The following is a 20,352-nucleotide window of genomic DNA, read 5'->3' on the forward strand; positions in this document are numbered from 1 at the left end:
TCACCACTGATTGAAGTTATTCGGTGATACTTAAAGCTTACTATTTAAGCCTATGCGTACGCCCCTGGGCTCAATTAGATCCACTCATGAATTTACGTTCTACCCCTAAAGAGCTAGAAATAGTATTTCCTAAAAACACATAGGCGTGCAACCTCTCTTTTCGGACATACATAATTTTAAATAATTGTCATTGACGCCATATTTTTGCCAGCATGCCCCTGGTTTCTACATCATTGAATTGTGAATGTTTGAACTTATCACCGCAAGCACACCCAGCTTGCTCTTCAGGTTCAGAACAAATTTTCCAACAACACATTGGCGTGCGGCATGTTCTTTTCAATGTAGGATTTTTAAAATAATTCGTAAATATAACTATTAAATGTTCTACACTTTCTGACCCTGGATGCACTGGCATTGGATTTGAAGCAGTTTCATCTGGAAGGTCTTTTGAGCAGTCCAGACGTGCAGAAAAATTTTTCGTAAGAAATCCATTGGCGTGCCTGCTATTTTTCCTTGCTTCAACATATCAGCTTAAATGAAATTCCTAAGGGAAATCGGGTCGAAACTAAATAAAACTGCTTCAACATACTTTCACCAACATTAAGATCTATTCAACATGACAAAATGGGCTACATTTAGACCATGTATATCAAAATAAATAAATACATTTAGACCTCTCAATAATTGCACTAGCCGAAGAGACATAGAAACACCTATAGAGTTAATAGACTACTGAGAAGTTGCAGCAAAGGGCCAAAGGGAGGATTAGAGGGAAAAAATAATACAAAAAAATCAGTCTTAAAACGTAGGTATTTTAGCAAGCGCTCAAATGGAGAACATCATGAATTTGCTACATATAAAACCCTGAATTCCATCACATAAAAGACGCACCTTCAGGCATTCTCTCTCACTCAATTCCCCAGATATGACTCAGTTTGTCCCTTCAAGAAGTCCAAATATTTACAACTACTTTTCTTTAACACAATGGGGGACACCTCCTCAGCGCCTCCTTTAGAGAATCGTGTTATCCTCCATGTGCCTCTCAGTCCTCTCATTCTTCACTGAAGTTACTGTCACTTGAATAGTCCCCCCTCCCGCGCTGTTCTGCAGTCTCGACCTGTAATGGAACCCCGACTTCTCGAACCTGCTCCTGCGAGACTTACAGAACACCCGAACGAGGGCCAAACGCATGCGATGGGTTCCATCCTGTTGCAGATTTGTCCTATAAAACTGAATAGTAACTCAATGTAGGGGCCCAACCTTAATCTCCCGCATTCGTATGCTGTAGATGATTGGATTAGCCAGCATCTTGGAGATGATCAAGATGTTCTCGACAAGGCGCAGCCCTATCACAAAGTAGAGGTGGTTGCAGTTGAGATTGGCCAGGTCTTCGCCGGAATTGAAGCAGCCGTACTTGCAATTGAGCGTGTAGATCAAAATAGCCGGGGTCCAGCCTAAGAAGCATGAGCCCAGAATCAGAAGGGTCGTGTAGATGGCCTTGACGTTACCCTCAAGTTGCTTCCTCTCTCTGCTCATTTTGTGTGCGACTTTGCCTTTTAAAGTTACTCCGATGGTTTATTAGCCGTTATGCTGTAGTTCGAGCGTACCTTTGATGCGGATACTGCCCACTCTGGAAAGATTGTCCCATCGAGTCTGCTGCTTCTTGACCACGAAGACTATGTGGCTGTAGCAGACCATCATGACGAAGACGGGCAAGAAGAACAGCATTGAGTAGGACATTCTGAAGGAGAAGGTCATCATAAATCTGCAATTTTCCTTGCTAAAGGACACTTCTACGTTTTCTCTTTGAGACGTACTGAGGATATATATCAGAGTTGGTGAGAAAATTGTCCTTTAAAGTCCCATCGGAGTCGAACCAGGCGCACATGCCGGTCACAATGAGAAATGGGGCCAGCCACAGCAGCCATATGGCTCTGGAGACCTGCAGGCTCAATGTTTCAATTGAGCCTAAATTGAGCTCGGGGCTTACCTTTTTATTCGTGACTATGGAATTGTAGTGAAGAGGCTTCAAAATCCCGATGTAGTGGTTCAGGCTAAGGGCCAGCAGATGGGCCACTGTAATAACTGCCGAGAAATGGGGATTTTAGAAGAAATCCAGTTATGTGAAATTGTCCGTACTCGATTGATTTTTATCGGAAAATTACATTTTTCCCCACATAAAGCGTCGCCACGCGTGTGAACTTCAGCTTTGCATATGAAAAAGGATCCTTTGTCCGGTGTATATTAGGAGATACGAAAGCGAGAATATTGAAATAGGCTGGCTTCGTGAGGAAACAATGCTCTAATTATAAGATTCTGACATGAAATTCGATTGAAATCGGGGAGATTTTGGTGCAAGAAAAGGGAATATGAAGCTTAGAAGTAAAACAAATGGCACTTTCTTAAAGAGGCTTAGAGGGAGTGAATCTACCTGAAGAATGCGACTTCATATGCTAAGAGTCTGCCATTTCCATGCTAATAATGGCTCTATACTTGATTAAATGATTGCTGCCTCTGAAAGTAATTAAAACCAGTTAAATCAATAAATATTCAGAAATATATCCAAGAAGTCAAAATCTTCTTGACATAATGATGGAGAGAGATATTAATTGATATTATATCTACGCGTACAATACATAATACTACGTACATAGGTATAAGATACTACGCATACTTGAACTTAGGTATGCGTAAGTATACTGTGCATGCTTGAGCTTCGTTTTTCAGCTCTTAGCTCAGATTGCCTGTCTTCGCCGAAAGATGTAAATCCGTAGAGAGCCTCTACAAAAACCCTGAAATTTTAACCAAGGCAATGCCTTAAGTACATAAAAAGCAGAATAATTACACCTTTATTCTTCGATTTTTGGTTGATATTAGTTTATTTAACTTTTGCCCTTCTTGAAGGACGGAAATCTAGAACTGCTACAAGGACCTTCAATTCTCATAAATTGACATGTTTTTATGAGACTTGAGTTGTCCTCGATAGTAGGTAAATTGCCTTAGATAATTAATCTCCACAGAGGACGTGACATTTTGAAACAGTCAGCAGTTTTCTGTGCCAGGAGCTAATTGCTCCCACTTAAACCGACCCTTTACAGGCACTTTTCTTCCATTAGGCGTTGTCGTCGTGGAAGGACCAATATCTTAATAATCCCTTTCCCCATAAATTGCACCGTCAATTTCGGATATATCTCCCTTTAAACCCGCCTTCTTCACGGCGCCTGATAAATCAGCCAATGGAAGGGCGATTAATTATAAATTCCATTAGGCCCCTAATATGGGTAGACAGACGTCCACAAACGAGGTACCAAATGAAATTAGCCGGCAATACATCGAGACCTTAATTAATCCCGAACTTACCGATTCCGCTCAACCTCAAAATCTCCAGTAAACAGGCCAAGACTCCCACTTTGAACTCATAGTCTTCAATGAGGAACACCAATCCACCCATGCTCGAACTCGCGGCATCAGCAGTCGCCAAGCTCAGGCTGATTTTCAGGTTTGGAGTGAGGCTGCATCTGATCCATCTGGCGCTGGCGATGACCACCACATTGACCATCATGGCGATAAAGCTGGCGATGAGAAGAATGGGAAGCATAATGTAGTACTGCTCAATTTTGGAAGCCGAGTTGGGGTCGCAAGAGCTGTTGGAAGTGTCGTTCATGGCGTCTGCAAAGTAAGAGCTGCACGGGTTGGGGGGATGGGGGTGCGGGTCTTACCTGTTATTAATAAGGGGTAGATGGTGGTGGAGTCGGTTTTAAGGTTCATTTTGGGGCTACTCAGCTGAAACAATTTAAATTGCTTACACTCAGAAAATATTTGGAATTTCCGGAACACAACAAGACGCGAAATTTCGATAAAATGCAACTGATTATTATTCGCTAGGCGAAAGAAAATCAAATGAACTGTTTCAACTTATTCCCAAACTTTCAACTACTTTTGTTTCTGTATTGTTCATATTATTTGACACTTTCAAAGTAATTCCAAACCTAAACGAAGATAACCAGGGCAATTCCAGCGTCACGGCGAACAAATTCCATTTCCGTTCATTGGGGAATCCGGGCACGTACCCGGTTTATAAGGCGGTAGAAAAGGACTGCTAAATACACGCCAGGGACGAGAAAAGCCTGAGGTTTTCATTAAGTTTCGTCAAGATTAGGTTTGATCAAAATTGAAAAAACTCGCCATATTGACAAGAAAACGATCTATTTTCTAAAATAGTAATATTGGATTTCCATCCCCTAAAGATAATCCCTAAACAGCTGTAATAAGGCGTTTTCAAATTAAAAACTGTATTATATAAACTAGAAGAATAATAGAATACCAAATATACAGCTCTAGTTAGTTCGATTAGTCCTCCCCTTATCGCTCTGTGCTTACCCCTCCTAGTTGATTGTTTTGCATATACTTCGTAAGCTGAGATCGTTTGTTTTCTTCTAAATTTAGAAGCTTTTTACTCAAAGAGCAATTCATTCTCCTGGATTATAAGGAGAGATTGAATTTAAGAGCATGGAAAGTGCTTTTTCCATGTCAGAGATGTTTTTCGGTATTATGGAGTAGTGATTCTATTCGATTGACTGATAATTCCTTGTGGAAATAACTAAAATTTACTTAAGCTGAAATTAATTAAAAATAATAGCAAAGCGTCCAAAATATTCTTGACAGAATGGCGGAGACAAATCATGTTGATTGCATTATTTCTTACATGATGATGAAGCAGATTCTTTGGTTATTAGTTCGGATTATTTTTGCCTTCTTTAAGAGATTGAAATCTAAATAGGTATATTTAGACCTCCATCTATCTATATATAAAGATATTTAATATTTACCCCATCATACTCTATTTAATGTCATTGGTTTTGGAGATATGCTCGTATAGATTTTAACTTTCCCTTGGTAAAATTACAGGAGAATATCGAATTAAAAAACTGCCATTAGGAAGTATTTATTGCATATGTTTATATACAATACATATCAATTATATTTGAACAAGAAGTCAATATCTTCTTGACATAATGGTGGAGAAAACTGCATGCTTCTCTGGAGTTTGTTATTATATTTATGTAATTCACGAATACATTTACATATTACAAGTGTACTGCATTAGCCCACCCAGGAAAAATTCTCATGGCAGCTTCCTAACACTTGCAACGCGTATTTTCCTTTCAAAGACGTTGTGGACGCCATTTTTAATGATCAGTTAGTTGGGTGTCTGCATCTCGTTCCTTTACATTATAAATCACGTACACGTATTTCCATTACAGATATTTGAGGTCCTAAATATGCTTATTGGCTGCTCCTTTGTTGCCAAGAGGATACCTTTTTCCTGCGGGTTCCTTGCATAAATTTATTCAGTGGCCAACGCAATGTAGAAAGATGCAGCTTTCGGTCTGAAAAGGATCGTTAAGTCGACTCAAAGATGCGATTATGGCATCGGTGCGGAATTTCTTTTGAAAATCAAATGAGGGGAATTCAAAGTGGTCAAATAGGGCTTTGGAGAATCCACTTTGTGTTATTCAACGCTTTTGGGCTGATACTTTTGGGAAAGTCCAAAGAATATATTCTATAGAGGCAGGTGGATCCACTTTTAACTTCGCAATATGAGAAGCCACATTTAAGATTTTAAAGTTTTAAGCTAAATAATGGTTGTATTTTAAAGTTTTATAGTCGCAGAACAAGGAGTTTGACCATCTAAAATTTGAATAAAGTACCTTAAAACTCATCTCGTATATCATATAAAATATCACTCATTTTCTTCCACATTCTAAAAGGATGGCGATTAAATCATAAGTCCTTTACTCCGCCATTATATCAAGAAAATGCCTTTAATTGACGTTAGATTAAATTATTGCATGTCTAGTACGTCCCGGGCGATAAGAACCTCCAACGAAGTATAGCCATTACTCCATAACATCATCCAGGTTAATTCAGGCTCGGTGGCGAGAACTGTTTCACATAATCCGGCTGCTGCCGAAAGGTGGAAGGGACATACCGAGAGCAGGGAGGCGAAGATAGCAGGGAAGCGAAAATGGCAGGGAGCAGATGATCGCCGAATGAGAGAACCGATTGCAGGCTTATAGTGGCTGGGCCCAAACATGATGAAGAGAGGATGAGGAGTTTTTATTGAGGTTTGCACAAGATCGCCCCAGTCCAGTCCCGCATACCCAGATCACATTACATCACCCCACCCCTGATCTAGAATGCCTCAATGCATTTTTATCTTTCTCGTTACAAAAGAAAGGATAATTCAGGTTGGTTTCAGTGAAAAACCACTATCCAGGGTTTTTAAATTCAGCTTAGAGAGAGAAAATTAATCTTTGGATTTCGGTCAAATCCGAACTGACCTAAGGACAGTTCAAATTATAGTCCGAGAATCGGATACCATTTTGTTAATAAATATACAGGAGCTTTTCAGGCGAATTGTCTGCATCAAAGCACATCAGCCTAAAAAACATTTTTTTTATATCACAAAGCCGGACAGATCTATAAAAAGGACTTTTAATTTCAAACATATCGGAACCATTCAACACATGGAAATATTTTCATTACACCGGCAACAAATACGATCGATGGTTTTGATAAATTGTCAAAATGTGAGGATTTTTTATACATTTAAAGAAAAATAGTTCTGTTGAAGTTTTTGCAGTTTGATATTTTAACATTCTATTGAGGAGTGATTTTAAGCAGAAGTAACTGCCCGAAATAACTTACACTCTACTATTAAATGAAAGCAGGGTCGTATTTGACCGCAACAGTGCACATTTGAAATGTAATACTCCTTGAAACTTCACGAATCAGTGATGCAGTTGAGGGGTCTCATTAAATTTTCTATTCCCATGAAGATTGCAATTCTAATCAATTTTCCCTTGAAACCCTCTGATCTGGTTTCTCCCGCCTCGTTTGCATCTTCTTGGATAATTAATTCGTTGCATTCTTGATGCTGTTTCTAGTGCTGAATCAAATTTATAACACCCCAAAGTGACTCACTTCCTTTTGATTACCTGGTATTGCTGAGGGACTGCAGCACAGTAACAGAAAATCCCTTCAACTGTGAAATTTTTCGCGTAAATTTCTCATAAGTGTTCAGAAAAGCGAGAATTAAAGTGGGTCTTAGAGTTGGATGGAAACACTTCTGGATGTCGTAAACCGCTGTCATATTGAATCGCTGAAGTCAAATGGATTATAAAATTAATTGAGTTGAAGACTATGTTAGAGGCATGTGGTGAGGGGTGAACTTCTATTCAGGAAATTGCTAGTGATTGGTAAAGACTTTTAACCTATTTTGATCGAGGAGTTTTCTTCAATCAGTTTTTCATTTTGCCCTTCGAACTGCTGGGATTCAGGAAGTCCAGATTGAGGGCCTACATGTTTCAATTTCAATTACTTCACAAGTTGAAACGAGCTTCTGCTGAAGGATATACAGGTTGTCTCAAATTAGGGAGCACTGATATTTCTAAAACTATAACTGATCGTAGAGCTACATTTTTCTCATGTTTGACATTTACATTGCTCCAGTTTGAGCCTATCAAACAGCTGCAACATGGCCCAGGCAAGTGGATATTTACATAAAATATCAATTAATGTATGAAGAATATACAGGGTGCCTCGAAATCAGTACACCCAATAGTAATAATTCGGAACAAGTTAGAATAGCCGGTTAGTCTATCAATTTTCCCTCTCTCGGCTTCGTTTACGCATTTTTCGAGTTTAGTTTAGTGAGTTTCCACGCTGGCCATTGATTTCCCGCGAACCGGGCCATTTTACTGGACATTTCGGGCCTTTAGGGCGCCTACAGTTAATATTTTCATTGAACATCAACAAACAAATCTCTCATCTACGTGTTGTTGGAATAGCTCTAAAACTCTCGGATTTATCCGAGTATTTGTGTTTTTTGGTTATTTTTATTGCGTATAAAAATTGGTTTATTATGCGAGAAAAGCGATAAACAGCATCCGAGTGGTAAGAAATTTTATGCCCGAAATTCAAATTGAATTATGTATCTAATATATAATATATAATATATATGTAATATCGCAATATATGTATAAGTTTCTAGACCGATTTGTAGATACGTAAACGAATGTCTGCAGCTTTGTTAGCTGCGGCTTATCAACCATGACGTACGTGGATGGAAATAAATTCTTGGAGAAAGCAGCAACTAGCTGAAAAGCTCTAAATTCAAACTGCAGGCACAACAGGCTATAAGAGATATAGTTAAGGGCTCCTTTCTTCCAGTTTTCTAACTGATTAGGCCGCATCTCGCGAAATATAGCGTTAATTGCAATTACTGTGTTGCGTTACATTCGGTCGATTGGGTGCATCTCTAATGCGAATGACGGCGAGATTGATCTTGCACATCCAATAAATACAAAAGAAAAACTTTAGGGTATTTGAAGCTGTAGACTGCATCGAGGGACTTACCAAACCTACGAGTTACAAAGGCATTGTAGTCGAATACATCACAGGCGGCTGAGAAAAAAAATTGAATATCGCAGCCGGAGCGCTGCCGTAGGCGCCATTTTTCTTTTGTTGTCAAAAGACCGCGCTCTTTTCCATGAAAATCTTTCGGATTTTCACGAGTTTTCATGAAAAATTCCCTTGCGGAATTCAGAAAATGGTTGCAAAGTGTAAGGGTGTATTTAGTGCGTAACTATGGATAGTTTAAGAGGGGCGGGGGCAAGTCGCTTTTCTCACTAAGAGGTATGAAAAGTATTTCGTTTTTTAATCAAACTTTTCCGTAACAGTTTGATTTTCGTACCAGTTTACTAGCAAACTGCGCAGGGCAAATTCATAAATTTAAGAATATTTTTATGGAATTTAACCATGGAAACTATGGTTGTCAATTTCGGAAAAAAGCAGCAGGTGGTTATGAAAAAAAATGAATATCGTGGGTGACGCTGCTGCTCTGCTGACGTCAGTTTAATTTAGTTGTCAAGTGAAACGGTGCGCTGCATTAATTCGCTTTGCACCGAAGCCCACTTACACATAGATTCGTCACGGAAATCAAGATAAAGATTAGACCCCCTAAGAGCAATTTGGTGGATGCTGAAGTAGTGCTCCAGGGAATTCAGTTCACTTACTTTAAATGTGGTAAAATACGTCACAGATTTCTGGACTACTTCCAAAATATATTGGAAATAATGTTTGTTGAGATAGAGGAGCAGGTCGATGCCATTTTGAAAATTGAAGAGCCAAACCCCGAGTTGAGGACAGGTAAGGACAATAATTTTTTTCATTTCACACTCTAATCCTATGGAGTATTTGGTGGCCTCGATAAATGTTCCCGAGTTGAACAGAAAAACAAGTGAATTTACGCGTTAACTGAAAAATAATAATTGAAATAGACATTTAATTTCCCAAGTTCAATATTCGGTATTTGCCATCATTATCCCTCCAAATTATGCACATATTGTGCGTACCTGCAATTGGCCCTATAATTACGTTTAAGCATAGGGCAATTAATATTCATGTAAAGCAACAATACATAAGCTCCCCTACGGGGTTGTTGTGTATTATTGACAACCTCCTTTATCGAAGAAATTTCCATTGAAACTCGAGCACTTATGAGAAAGTGCGCAAATGAATTCAACAAACAAGAATGCGTCAAAGGACTAAAGAAATTTCCTTATTTCTCTTACACCCAAAGAGCACATTAAACACTGACTGAGCAGTCCTCATTGTAATTCAAGCTTTCATCAAGGGATGGTAAAAGAGTTTTATAACATTTGGAAGGGTGAAAATAGCACTAAGTACACTCCAGTGCCCCACCAAATCCCTAAGGAGTTTTATTTGCTCGTAAACAAAATTCCATAGAGAGGCAATATTGGGATATTGGATAAAGTGGCCGGACAAGGGCAGAGATATGAAAGTAAAGAGAGGCGGTAATATTGAGGGGAAACGTGGCATTATTGAGGTCATACTGAGGCAGTGAGCCAGAAATCTTAGGGTTCGTGGCAGTCACGAGACCAAAGATAAGCCAGTGAGATGATATGTTTCCAATTCGGAACGGTTAGAGCTCCTTTACCGCACTGCTGTCAATTTCCATATGAGCTAACTTATCCGTATGATATCAGAAACACATCGTCGATCGGCGTCGAACGAGCATCCTTGTATTATTTTATTGGGGAAAAGAAAAAAACTTCTTTCACTTTCATCCTGCCAAACCAACAGCGAATGGCGGCGAACGCGCACGAACAAAAAATAACTGCGTTAAAAACTTCCTCCCTATACCGCTTTTTTACTCTATTTTCTGAGCATTTCGAGAGAGGATCCTTCCAGACGATAATGTAGCTTTTACGTACTGTTACCAAAACGAATCGCTCTTAATAGTTCGTTGAAACCCTTTAAAAGCAGATTTACGTCGTACAGCGGCATCAAGAGTCGTAAACATCATCTTACTGCGTATAATGAATATTAAATATTATTTTAACGGGTTAATTAAATTTTCCTTTTCCTTGTAAAAGGTAGATTTGCATTCAAGGAAGGAAAATGCCTTCTAACTACTTTCTTGTGTTGGAATTGCGGTTCGAGATGCGCAAAAATGGCGCCAATCTCTGCATAAGAGCTAAAGCTTTTCTGTCTTGTGTTGGCAATCAGGCCCTGGATTTCTCTTCTAAATTTGACACGTGCATGGCAAACATACAATTTCCTGGCAAGGTAACCTGAATCGCCATAAAAACTTGCCTCATCTCGAATATTTTTCTAGGAATTTAACCTGACTTCAGTCCCGTGGCATATTTAGGAGACTGTTTTTTTCGTGGCAAAAATGTAAACTTAATTGCCCTCATCGTTTTCTAATTAATGACTTCAATGAAGAATAACGTACACACCAATCAATCATGCCTATAAATACATTTCTCTGCGGTTTCGGCTGGCTCCAAACCTGAATTTTGATTGTTTTTGAAACGATTCCGTGGCTATGTCAGTTGTTTTGAAGTTTTGAGACGCGATTTGTTCCCGACGATTAAGGAGGAAAAGAGGGTGCCCTCTCTGGAAAATCCTAACTTTGATTTAAAATTCATAACCAATCCAGAGGTTTTCGGTTTCATTATTATGCGATTGAATCCAGAGAGCAGGATCTGCATATTTTTTGGGGAGAAAAATACCGAATTGAATTGCTACGAACGCGGACGAACAACACGAATGTGCATCTGTATATGGTGCAAATTTGATGTATTTGGAAAAGCAGTGGCGCGACTGCAATTTTGTAGCGTAAACAAAATCAGATGCTTCTAAGTTTTTGTCTGTCTTGAAATTCGGTACGCCAATGATTTTTAATCTAACGAATTTCATGTTTCCTCGTACTTTTGCACCCAGGTTCTGGTACGTCAATATGCTTTGATACATATTCCTGTAAAATTAGGTAATTATAATGCAAACCTGCGGTTAGTAATTTGGGGCAAAGTCAGTAGCGCAGCTAAGTTCCTAATTATTGTTTTAATTTAAACACTTGTCAGTGATATTTTTTGCTTCTCGGTACTTTTTCAAAACCGGATCCTGATGGGTCAATGGTAGAAGTAAAATTATGACGATTGTCCAGGGCACTTGTCGCTCTGGTCATATGAGAAAGTCGGTGACTCTGCTTCGTTTTTAAAGCAGTTGCAATTTATTTAAATTGCTCTTTTTGCTAAAGATTTATCAATATCCTCCGAAACCTCGTCCCGACACTGATTTTTTTGTTAAAAACAATCTTGCCAACTCCGCCCTTTCTAAAAGAAACATCTGACTAAGGATTGAGCGAAAGGCAGTGGCGTAGCTGCATTTATGAATTGCACGAATAGATCGTCTACTTTATTCGAAAAATTCTTCAAATTAGATACTTACCGACCTACCTGGCGTTATTTATGGGGTTAAACTTCAGAGATGAAGGGCTAAACTTCAGACATGAAGGAAAATAAACCGGGTATTTATGTATTTTTGTGCCTTTATGAGGCTGCAAGTTTGAAAGCGGAAATACATAGGTGGCCCGTAAAAGCCAAAGTAAAATATCGTTCAACAAAGTTAGCCGTATCTGGTGAGAAGGAAGAAGAGATATCCTACAACGAAAATGCATATTGATAGCTAATTTTATATATCTTTTCTGAGGAATCCCTATTTCATGTCTTCTTTATTCGACTGTCTGCCAAGGAATTACCGATGTTATTGTACACGAATATAAATTTCTACAGAGACACGATAAAACGGTAAATGACGCAATAGACGGGACCTGACGTGCAAATGGACCTCTCGTAAATAATAATAATAATTTCAGATATTGGAACATATGTTTGTAGCATGCCGGTATAAATCGGGAAAGTTGTTTATACTCATGTAAATGCTTTTGGAAACTGACAGCATACGGTCCATTGAGATGTATAAATTCACTGCACCTTAGGAGGCCTGAAAAATGTATACAAGTCAAGCTTTGACGTCTCATATATTACACGTTTTGCTGGGTATGTTGGTGCAAACTTTCTAAAAAGAATCCAATTTGGTTTAGTTAATTTCTATTCCGGAAAACCGCCAGCGGGACCCGCTAAAATAGGAGTCTCAGTTCTTTGACTGCTTTTAGTTAATTCCTCTAGATAACATTTAAATTACCGCTTAATTAAGAACTGACACCATTGTTAATTTGTCAAGGATCAGAACCAGTTAAGTGGGAAAAAAGCATTTTTGAAACAAAAAAAATTATCTACACAAATTTGTAGCATCATGCTGGAAATATCAATAGACCTGCAGAGAGGAAATGTATCTTCATCGACAAAGGTGAATAACTGAAGAAAGAACGCAAAAACGAGGATGCAAAGACGGTAAGGTTGCAGAAATTCCTCCAATTAGCGACGATGAAATACATATCGATTTACTTTGTTAGGAAAAACTTTAGGGAAACTGTTTCATAAAACCCAGATAAACGCAATCTGGCTAGGAGAGGGCCTTTAAAGACGTACCTCATTGACCAAAAATTCCATTTGAAAAATACCAAAACATTTTACGGAATGTTCAAGCGCCACCATTGAAAAAAAGGGAATGAGGTTTTTTACCGAATGAGCGAAATTGCTGAAATAGAGAGAACTTTTTTTCAGTGAACGCAACACTAAAGAAGAAATGGGAAAAAACAGAAACTAAAATTTCTCGACAGCGAAGTTCTTCGTCATCCAACAGAGCCTGAAATTGTTTGTATGAAAAGTGGAAGGAAAACTGGAACTTCCGACCTGCTCACGAGAAAGGAAGTTCCTCGAGGACTTCAAAGAAACGAAATATTCTAGAGAAGGAAATTCGGTATTTGAAATAAGCATGAAAGTCTGCCTGATGGACAGAGAATAGAAGGATAACGAGGAGGATTCTAGTGAGAAAACCAACATTTCCGGTCATACACAAGACATATGCGGTTACTCAAGGATTTAAAAGAAACGAAATAAGTTAAAACATCAAACCCTTCATCATCAGAAAGATCATGAAATTTCCATAAAATTCGACCTTGCTGATGAAAATCGGTTTAGTGGGATGTGCCTTTTTTGTGTGGAAACTATGAGAAAAACTATAGCCACTTATACACCTATACTCCAGAACTCGATCTATATAAAATGGATTCCGCAAATTCGTGAAACCCCCACACAACTATAGGTTTCGCTGCATGTACTTCCCTGGAACAGTCTTTTTGTCCTTGTTTGTGCCTGAAACCAATTTGGATGTGTGGTTTGAGGAACCGAAACACGTACACAATATACAAGAATTACTGGTATACGGGGTATTTTGTCAAGGAATTTGGCTAATTTAGAACGTAATTTTCCAAAATGGCAGATTTTCACTGCTTGCACAAAAACGGCGGTAACCACCATGAGAATCCCAACCCTTCAGGGGGTTAATCCTACATATAGTTATTTTTAATTGAGAGGGGAGGGAGAGCACAAGCGCTATTAATGTGTGAGATATTCCTGGACAGATTTCGCAATCCTGCCACAATTCCCGGGAAACGAGAAAGCGTTCTCCTGTCTCATTGTCTCTAATTAAACACCCTCGAGCATTCGTTGTTTTCAATCCTACAACAGCAAACGGTGCATACCCAAATACGTAGGTATATCGATGGTGAACAAACAAACACCCGATTTTTTTCTAATTTTTCTCGATAAGAAACATTCATCTGGCTCCAATACGTCGTATTATAATAAGCTGTTAATTAATTGGGGCGTGTTTTTCGATTAGATTAGACCTCGTTTGGCACGACACCACTCCAGAAAGCTAAATTAATATTTCATTAAAACGACGTGCCTCATTTTAATTAATAAATGCATACAGACCACCCAGTATAAACGTTAATATTATTAAACGCCTGCCTTGGAAAAATCAAATCGATCATGTTCATGAGTCATAATACCAACCATCAAAACCAGTCAAACGGGAGAGCAAGAGAACGGTGGGTATGGGAGCGACACGTTTTTCCTCTGGTTTGACATTTTTGTTTTTCTGCAATATGGAGAAAATTATGTTCTCCTGTTCCGTGTAATTCAAAGCAAGTTTGTGCGTGTTTTAGTGCAGCTTATTACTCACTTCTTGATTGCTTGTTCGTGTTCTTCTGAGTTGTTTATGTTCAGCTATTTGGAGGAGTTTTAGATACAATGACCTTGACCTATCCACTTTTACCTGTTTTAATTAAGTCTCAGATTTCGGAAAGAAAGAAAATTACACTTAAACATTTTCAAATTTGATACGCCTCTAGTTGTCAAGGATTTAAATTGTACCTTTCTGAGGACTCAACTGCAACTTAAACTAAGTCAGCTAGATGACGCTATTAAACCAAAGGCAGTTTATATCTCGGCCAAACTGAGGCAACTGTGCAAACTATTACATAGCCATCTAGCTTTACAACTGTTAACCAAATAAGGAAGCGTACATGAGATCGAAGCAGTTTAATTCATGAAAAAACTGCAGAACTATATTCATTTCTTCTTATGATTTCAAGTTAAACAAAAATATTTACATGACCTCCTAAAACCAAATACAGTTTAAATCGCACTAAAGCTGAAAAAACTGCGAATTAGCATGTTTGCCTCTCTTAAAAACTGTAGCTTAAATTTATATGCCTGCATGACCCCATTAACTTAGAAGCAGTAACTATAAATAAAAATTCAGATATCGTATTAATCTTATATGTTAATTTAATGTGTAAGCCAGTAAAAGGAAAAGTCTACACAGTGTAACAAATTATCATAAAGATATTTCAAGGAGTAATAGTGCTCTGTAAAATAATTTAAAAAAATGCTAATATATCCATAGTTAAAAATACCCCTATTTTCGATGTACAAAGTGGCAAATTTTTGCATCTCTTAAAGGACATTTTTAGCAGTTTTAATAATTTTATTTTCTATTAGATTTATTTTTATTTTCAAAAATTTGATTAAATGTTACGAATTGCTTCAGGTAGTTAATAACCGAGCCGGATGATTTTTTCCGACTTCCTTTACATTCTTAATTTACATCGATAAATATTTTTCCAAACTCCACGAAAATGGTGAAAGATACGAGAACACTGCTAGAGACCAAAAACCTGAAGAATTGAAGAAAAAAATATTAATTTGGTATTAGAATTCGTACATGGTATTCCAAAAAAGACACAAAACATAAAATGGTACATGACCCAAAAAAACATAACACCCTGTATATGGTTACCGACAATTTTAATATCTTGTTGTAAAGGGTCTTAAAGAAAATAAGTGTACGAAATTTCAAAAATTTAACTCGAGACATACATGAGAAAAATGCAAAATATGAGAAACGATGTGAAAGTTTGCCACCCTGTACATCGAAAATTGTGTTTTTAACAATGAGTCTATTAGCATTTTTTAATTATTTTGTGGAGTACTGTCTCCCCTTAAATATTTTCATTATGATATATTATACTACATCCTGTATATTATATTGAAATACCTTCATAAAGTTAATAAACATCAAACGAGGTAGTTTAACTTATTGCTCCGCATGAAACTTATTATAGTTTTAAGGACCCATGCTAGTGCATTAAGCTAAATTTAGACGAACCGTTATATGATAGATCAATTTATCATTTAAATTGAATTCTATTATAGCAAAATGCAAAAGAAACTCTGTATACGAAAACGAAGTTACTTCTATTCCACTTTCGTACCCGATGAATGTTGATTTACATTCAACTGGACGGCACTTTACTCTAAGATACCTCAACGCAAGGGCTTTTACTATTTTTGAGGCAATTAAACTTGGCAATTAATGACTCTCTGAGGAAAGCTTTCATGGCACAAACCATTTGAAGGATTCTCCATTCTATAGAAACAAATGGACGTCGCGAAGTTCCCTCGAAGGAAGTTTTCACTCTTTCCAATGCAAATTCGGTTTACCTCTAGGTCCGTGACACTTTAATTTTAGAAAGGGCGGATTTATTTATACGAACTGCCCTTGACTTTCGATAAACTTTAAATTGTCACGAATAACGATTTATTAGAAAACTCCCATTCCTCGTAAGTCTAGTAATTTACTGAACAACGCACGGGCTAAGAAATTCGTTTAACATTGTCATATCTTCAGTTGTTTGAAGTCTTTGCTTCCAGTTTCTGCAAACATAAGATAAAAGGGCCGATACTGGTGTTTAGTTATACTGCTCTAGGCCAAAAGTCTTAATTAAATTGGCTTAAAAACTTGCATAATTAGCTCGAATCGTTTCATCTCCAGAGTTAATTAAATCTGAGGCTAATGGGGGAGAAGTTTACTAAAATTGACCAAACAGGAGCTTAGAATTGGAGAAAAGCGCAGGAAAATTATGACCGAGCAGAGAGAATTCGAGACTTATAATAATTAATTCCGAAATATCCAAGCAAAGAGGGATCCGGCCCTTTGTCTGCAGCTTGTATCATTAAGCCGACACAAGCCTCCTTTGCTTGCTTTGATACCTTTTCGAGCCTCTCTAAGTCCATTAGAGATAAATAGTGTCTCTCCGAAGTATCTGTGTTACCTTCTTTATCGAACACAGTTGATATTGCTTATGTCAGATCACATTCAAAGTTAGGAAGATTATGTTATTTTCCAAGACCGGTAAATACACGTACAGCTGAAACTACCCGAAGAACATTGTGAAATCATGAGACCCCCTTCCGTGTTCCTACTTTCCTCAACTCCCTTAAAATTGCCCAAATCTGGTCTAGACCAGCCCTGTAACTAATTACGTAAAAAAATCACTTTCAATCATTTTCCGAAACGAAATTTTAATCCTCCGAAAATCGTCAAATTTGGGGTCGAAAAACCAGCGTTTTAAAGGTTAAGGCTTTATAACTCGGCTATAAAAATTGATAAAAATACAGAATAAAATATATATAGAACATGCCTCGAAAGTTAACTTAAATTGCAATACAGCAGAGACCTACAGATACCTCTAAGTTGCAAGACTAAGCTATCCAATCTCACGTTTGTTTGTCTCTCCCCGTTCGATGGCTTTCCCTTTCCATTAAAGGCATTAATTTTAATTCCTACTTTTTTCACGATTTCGGGAGCTTATTAGCGAGACAAATCTCCCGAAATTTGAGGCTTAAAGCAATGAAAAGTGATTATCTCTTAGCACTTCTATCCGTTATTTGCCTCGTGCCGGTCTTTCCCGGCGAAAATTGAACGCTACTAGAGGTGAGTTTCTTCGTTCTTAACGCTTACGGTCTGTTTACGAAACAAACCGATACTCAAATACATTTGCGTCTACGTGACATGGATTTAATGCGAAATTATATATTACCGAAGGCAATTCGTCTCGACTTCTAAACACGGTGACGAATTAACTCGTAGTTTGTCAGCTATTAGTTGAGGACGGTTAAGATAGTATTAGTTATTGATGAGAGTAGTTCTGGCTAGATTTTTAAGCCTTAAATTTACAGAAACCTTTGGCATAATTTGAAATTTTTTTAACTAGTCTTAAGATTACCACTTCCATTCGATTCCTTGTGGTCGACTTTTAAGAAATGAGGTGCAACAACCCCCATTTACTACCAAAGATAACGGAGTGAAGCATGATTTTCTCACAAAATAATCTAACCTCACAATTCCAAAAAAACAATATTGGGTACTTTAAACGGTTGTCAAACAAATTCATCGCATTGAGCCGGGGAACGTTCGTCACACGTACTTGATAAATCAGAACACCTGAAATACACTATTGGCATCTGGCGCTGACGCGAATCTCCCAAAAACCAAAAACCGAGCCATTAAAACTTCGTAATGAAGTTTTGAATCTAAATTTATCCTCATGATTAAAGAGTATCTCATACAAAGTTTTGATTCGAAAGCCTTGTCAGACTTAACCTTAAAAATCTCAAACGTGATGGGTGTTGGAACTGCCGGCGGCACTTAATCACATTAATACAATTCGGAAACGATGAAATAAAGGTTAGAAAATTTTGCCTACAACTCGGTTTTGAAAGTTTTGAAAAACTTGAAAGTCGACCGTAAGGAATTGAATGGAAATCAGTAAATTTAAGTTATAAAATTTAGATTAAAAATTCGCCTGTAACTTTGTTAACGTTGGAAAAAAATGGGAGTTGTGACACCTCATTTCTTAAAATTCGACCATAGGGAATCGAATGAAAAGTAGCAAATTGATGTTAGAAAATTCTAATAGAACTTCGCCTATAATTTTTTTACCCTTCGAGAAAAGTGAAGGTTGTGACACCTCAGTTCTTGAAAGTCGACCATAAAGAAACGAATGGTTGTGAATTTCAAGCAACTTTTTTCCAGGGGAGTTTTCGAATAGTATTTTATAAAGATCGTGCACTTTATAATCTATTTCTTAACACGTTTAAACTCAACATCAGTTTCAAATTCCCTTCTTGGGTTCAAAAGAAATACCTGAGAAACTGTGCAAACAGTGTGGTAATTGCTCGCACTGAGTAAAAAAAACACGTATCTTTTTTTTTATGAAAAAAATTTTTACGTCACAATTGAGTGCCTCAAAATATATATTACAAGCGCGCTGAGGTCTTCTTCACTCTTAAGGAGGCACGTCCAGGAACTCATGAAAATATTTCTGCAAGTACCTATCACTTTTACAATTTCTTTCTCTATACACTTTCAATTCCAACAATCAACTCACCCTTTTATTTACTCCTTAATGGTGAAAATTCCTTATGAAAGATATAAAAACCATTCTCAAAGTTTCACTTAACTTTGAAGTTTCGCGAAACATACGTACGCGAAACGCGCTTTCCTCTCAGTAGAACAGATTGGTGCGCACTGACTAACCGACGCTCATTCAGCGTCAGGGCGCTTATCAGACGCATACCGACTCTGAATTGGCGCTTATTCACATGAAGCAGTCCTGACCATTAGAGGAAGTTAATATCAGATTGAATTGCTGTTCAACATTATGTTGTTCAAACCGCTGATCTCGGGATTCGAGGATCTACAGCTCGTTTCTTTGGAGTTTCCATTGAAGCTTCGGTATTGTCTAGAGAAAGACAACGACGACTACGAGTTCTTTGTTTTGGGGCTACAACATAATATTACGAAACCTGGTGAAAGTTGCATACAGCGAACGAAACAATTTCACCAATAAAACGACTTAACTGTTTCGAATTTATAACAAGCTTCTGATGAGGACAATTTGAAAGAAAAGCTTAGGATTTAAAAATAATTTCACTGAAAAAATGGGGAGAAAATTAAAATAACATCGAAATTTCTTTTTCTTTAGCCGTCCATGATTTGACAACTGTCCATAGCTTGCCAGTACCAATTTCGTGAAAATTCGCGCGTAACTTACAGCTCCTAAAAGATAACCACATACTGTTGCACCTCACTTCTCAATAGTCCTGATTTGTCACTAGAACGAAGACATTTAATTTAACTTTAAACGACATGTATATGTCATTAATTACAGCTTTAAACCCTATCAGACTGTTACACGAAAAAATTTAAAAAAATATTTGCTCGTACAAGTAGACTTCAAGGTTAAAACAGGCATAAATGGTACAATAAAAATAAATAAACGACCGAGGTTGTGTTATATATTGATACAAATCGATATTGTTACGAAGGCCGGATTGTCTGTTTGAGATTTCCCTAAACCAGGGAAAGGCTAGTGGTGAACACATATACAATTTCTTAAAATTTAGGGAAAACTTGCACATCCTGGCAAAGTCACATAGGAAGGTGTCCCAAATTCACACTCTTCTAGGCATTTAAACAGCGGAAATACGTCGGAGTAAATATTTAATAGGTTCAAGTAAAATGTTCTAATTAGTTCAAAGCGTTGCTTAAGTAGTTCGCATGTTATTAATTGCGATATTTGTGTTTAAATAAAGTTCGTTGAGGCTCATAAAGTTGCAGAAGGAGTCGCACTAATCGTCGAACCTGCGAGAAGTGTAACTA

At 37.6% G+C, this 20,352-nt stretch overlaps 1 protein-coding gene across 1 annotated transcript; it reads right to left on the reverse strand.

The window, feature by feature from the left end:
* Nucleotides 1-588: 588 nt before the first annotated feature.
* LOC136411488 (adenosine receptor A1-like) lies at nt 589-19,208 on the reverse strand. The gene is made up of 8 exons (XM_066394075.1): nt 19,079-19,208; nt 3,720-3,783; nt 3,361-3,669; nt 1,991-2,085; nt 1,818-1,942; nt 1,608-1,765; nt 1,261-1,553; nt 589-1,206 (listed from the first exon to the last, which is right to left on the reverse strand). Exons 2-8 carry the CDS (start codon nt 3,766-3,768, stop codon nt 1,012-1,014), a joined length of 1,224 nt encoding a protein of 407 aa, XP_066250172.1. The 5' UTR covers nt 3,769-3,783; nt 19,079-19,208; the 3' UTR covers nt 589-1,011.
* Nucleotides 19,209-20,352: the final 1,144 nt, after the last annotated feature.

Source organism: Euwallacea similis, chromosome 10 (genome assembly GCF_039881205.1).
Source record: "Euwallacea similis isolate ESF13 chromosome 10, ESF131.1, whole genome shotgun sequence".
Lineage (NCBI taxonomy): Eukaryota > Metazoa > Arthropoda > Insecta > Coleoptera > Curculionidae > Euwallacea > Euwallacea similis.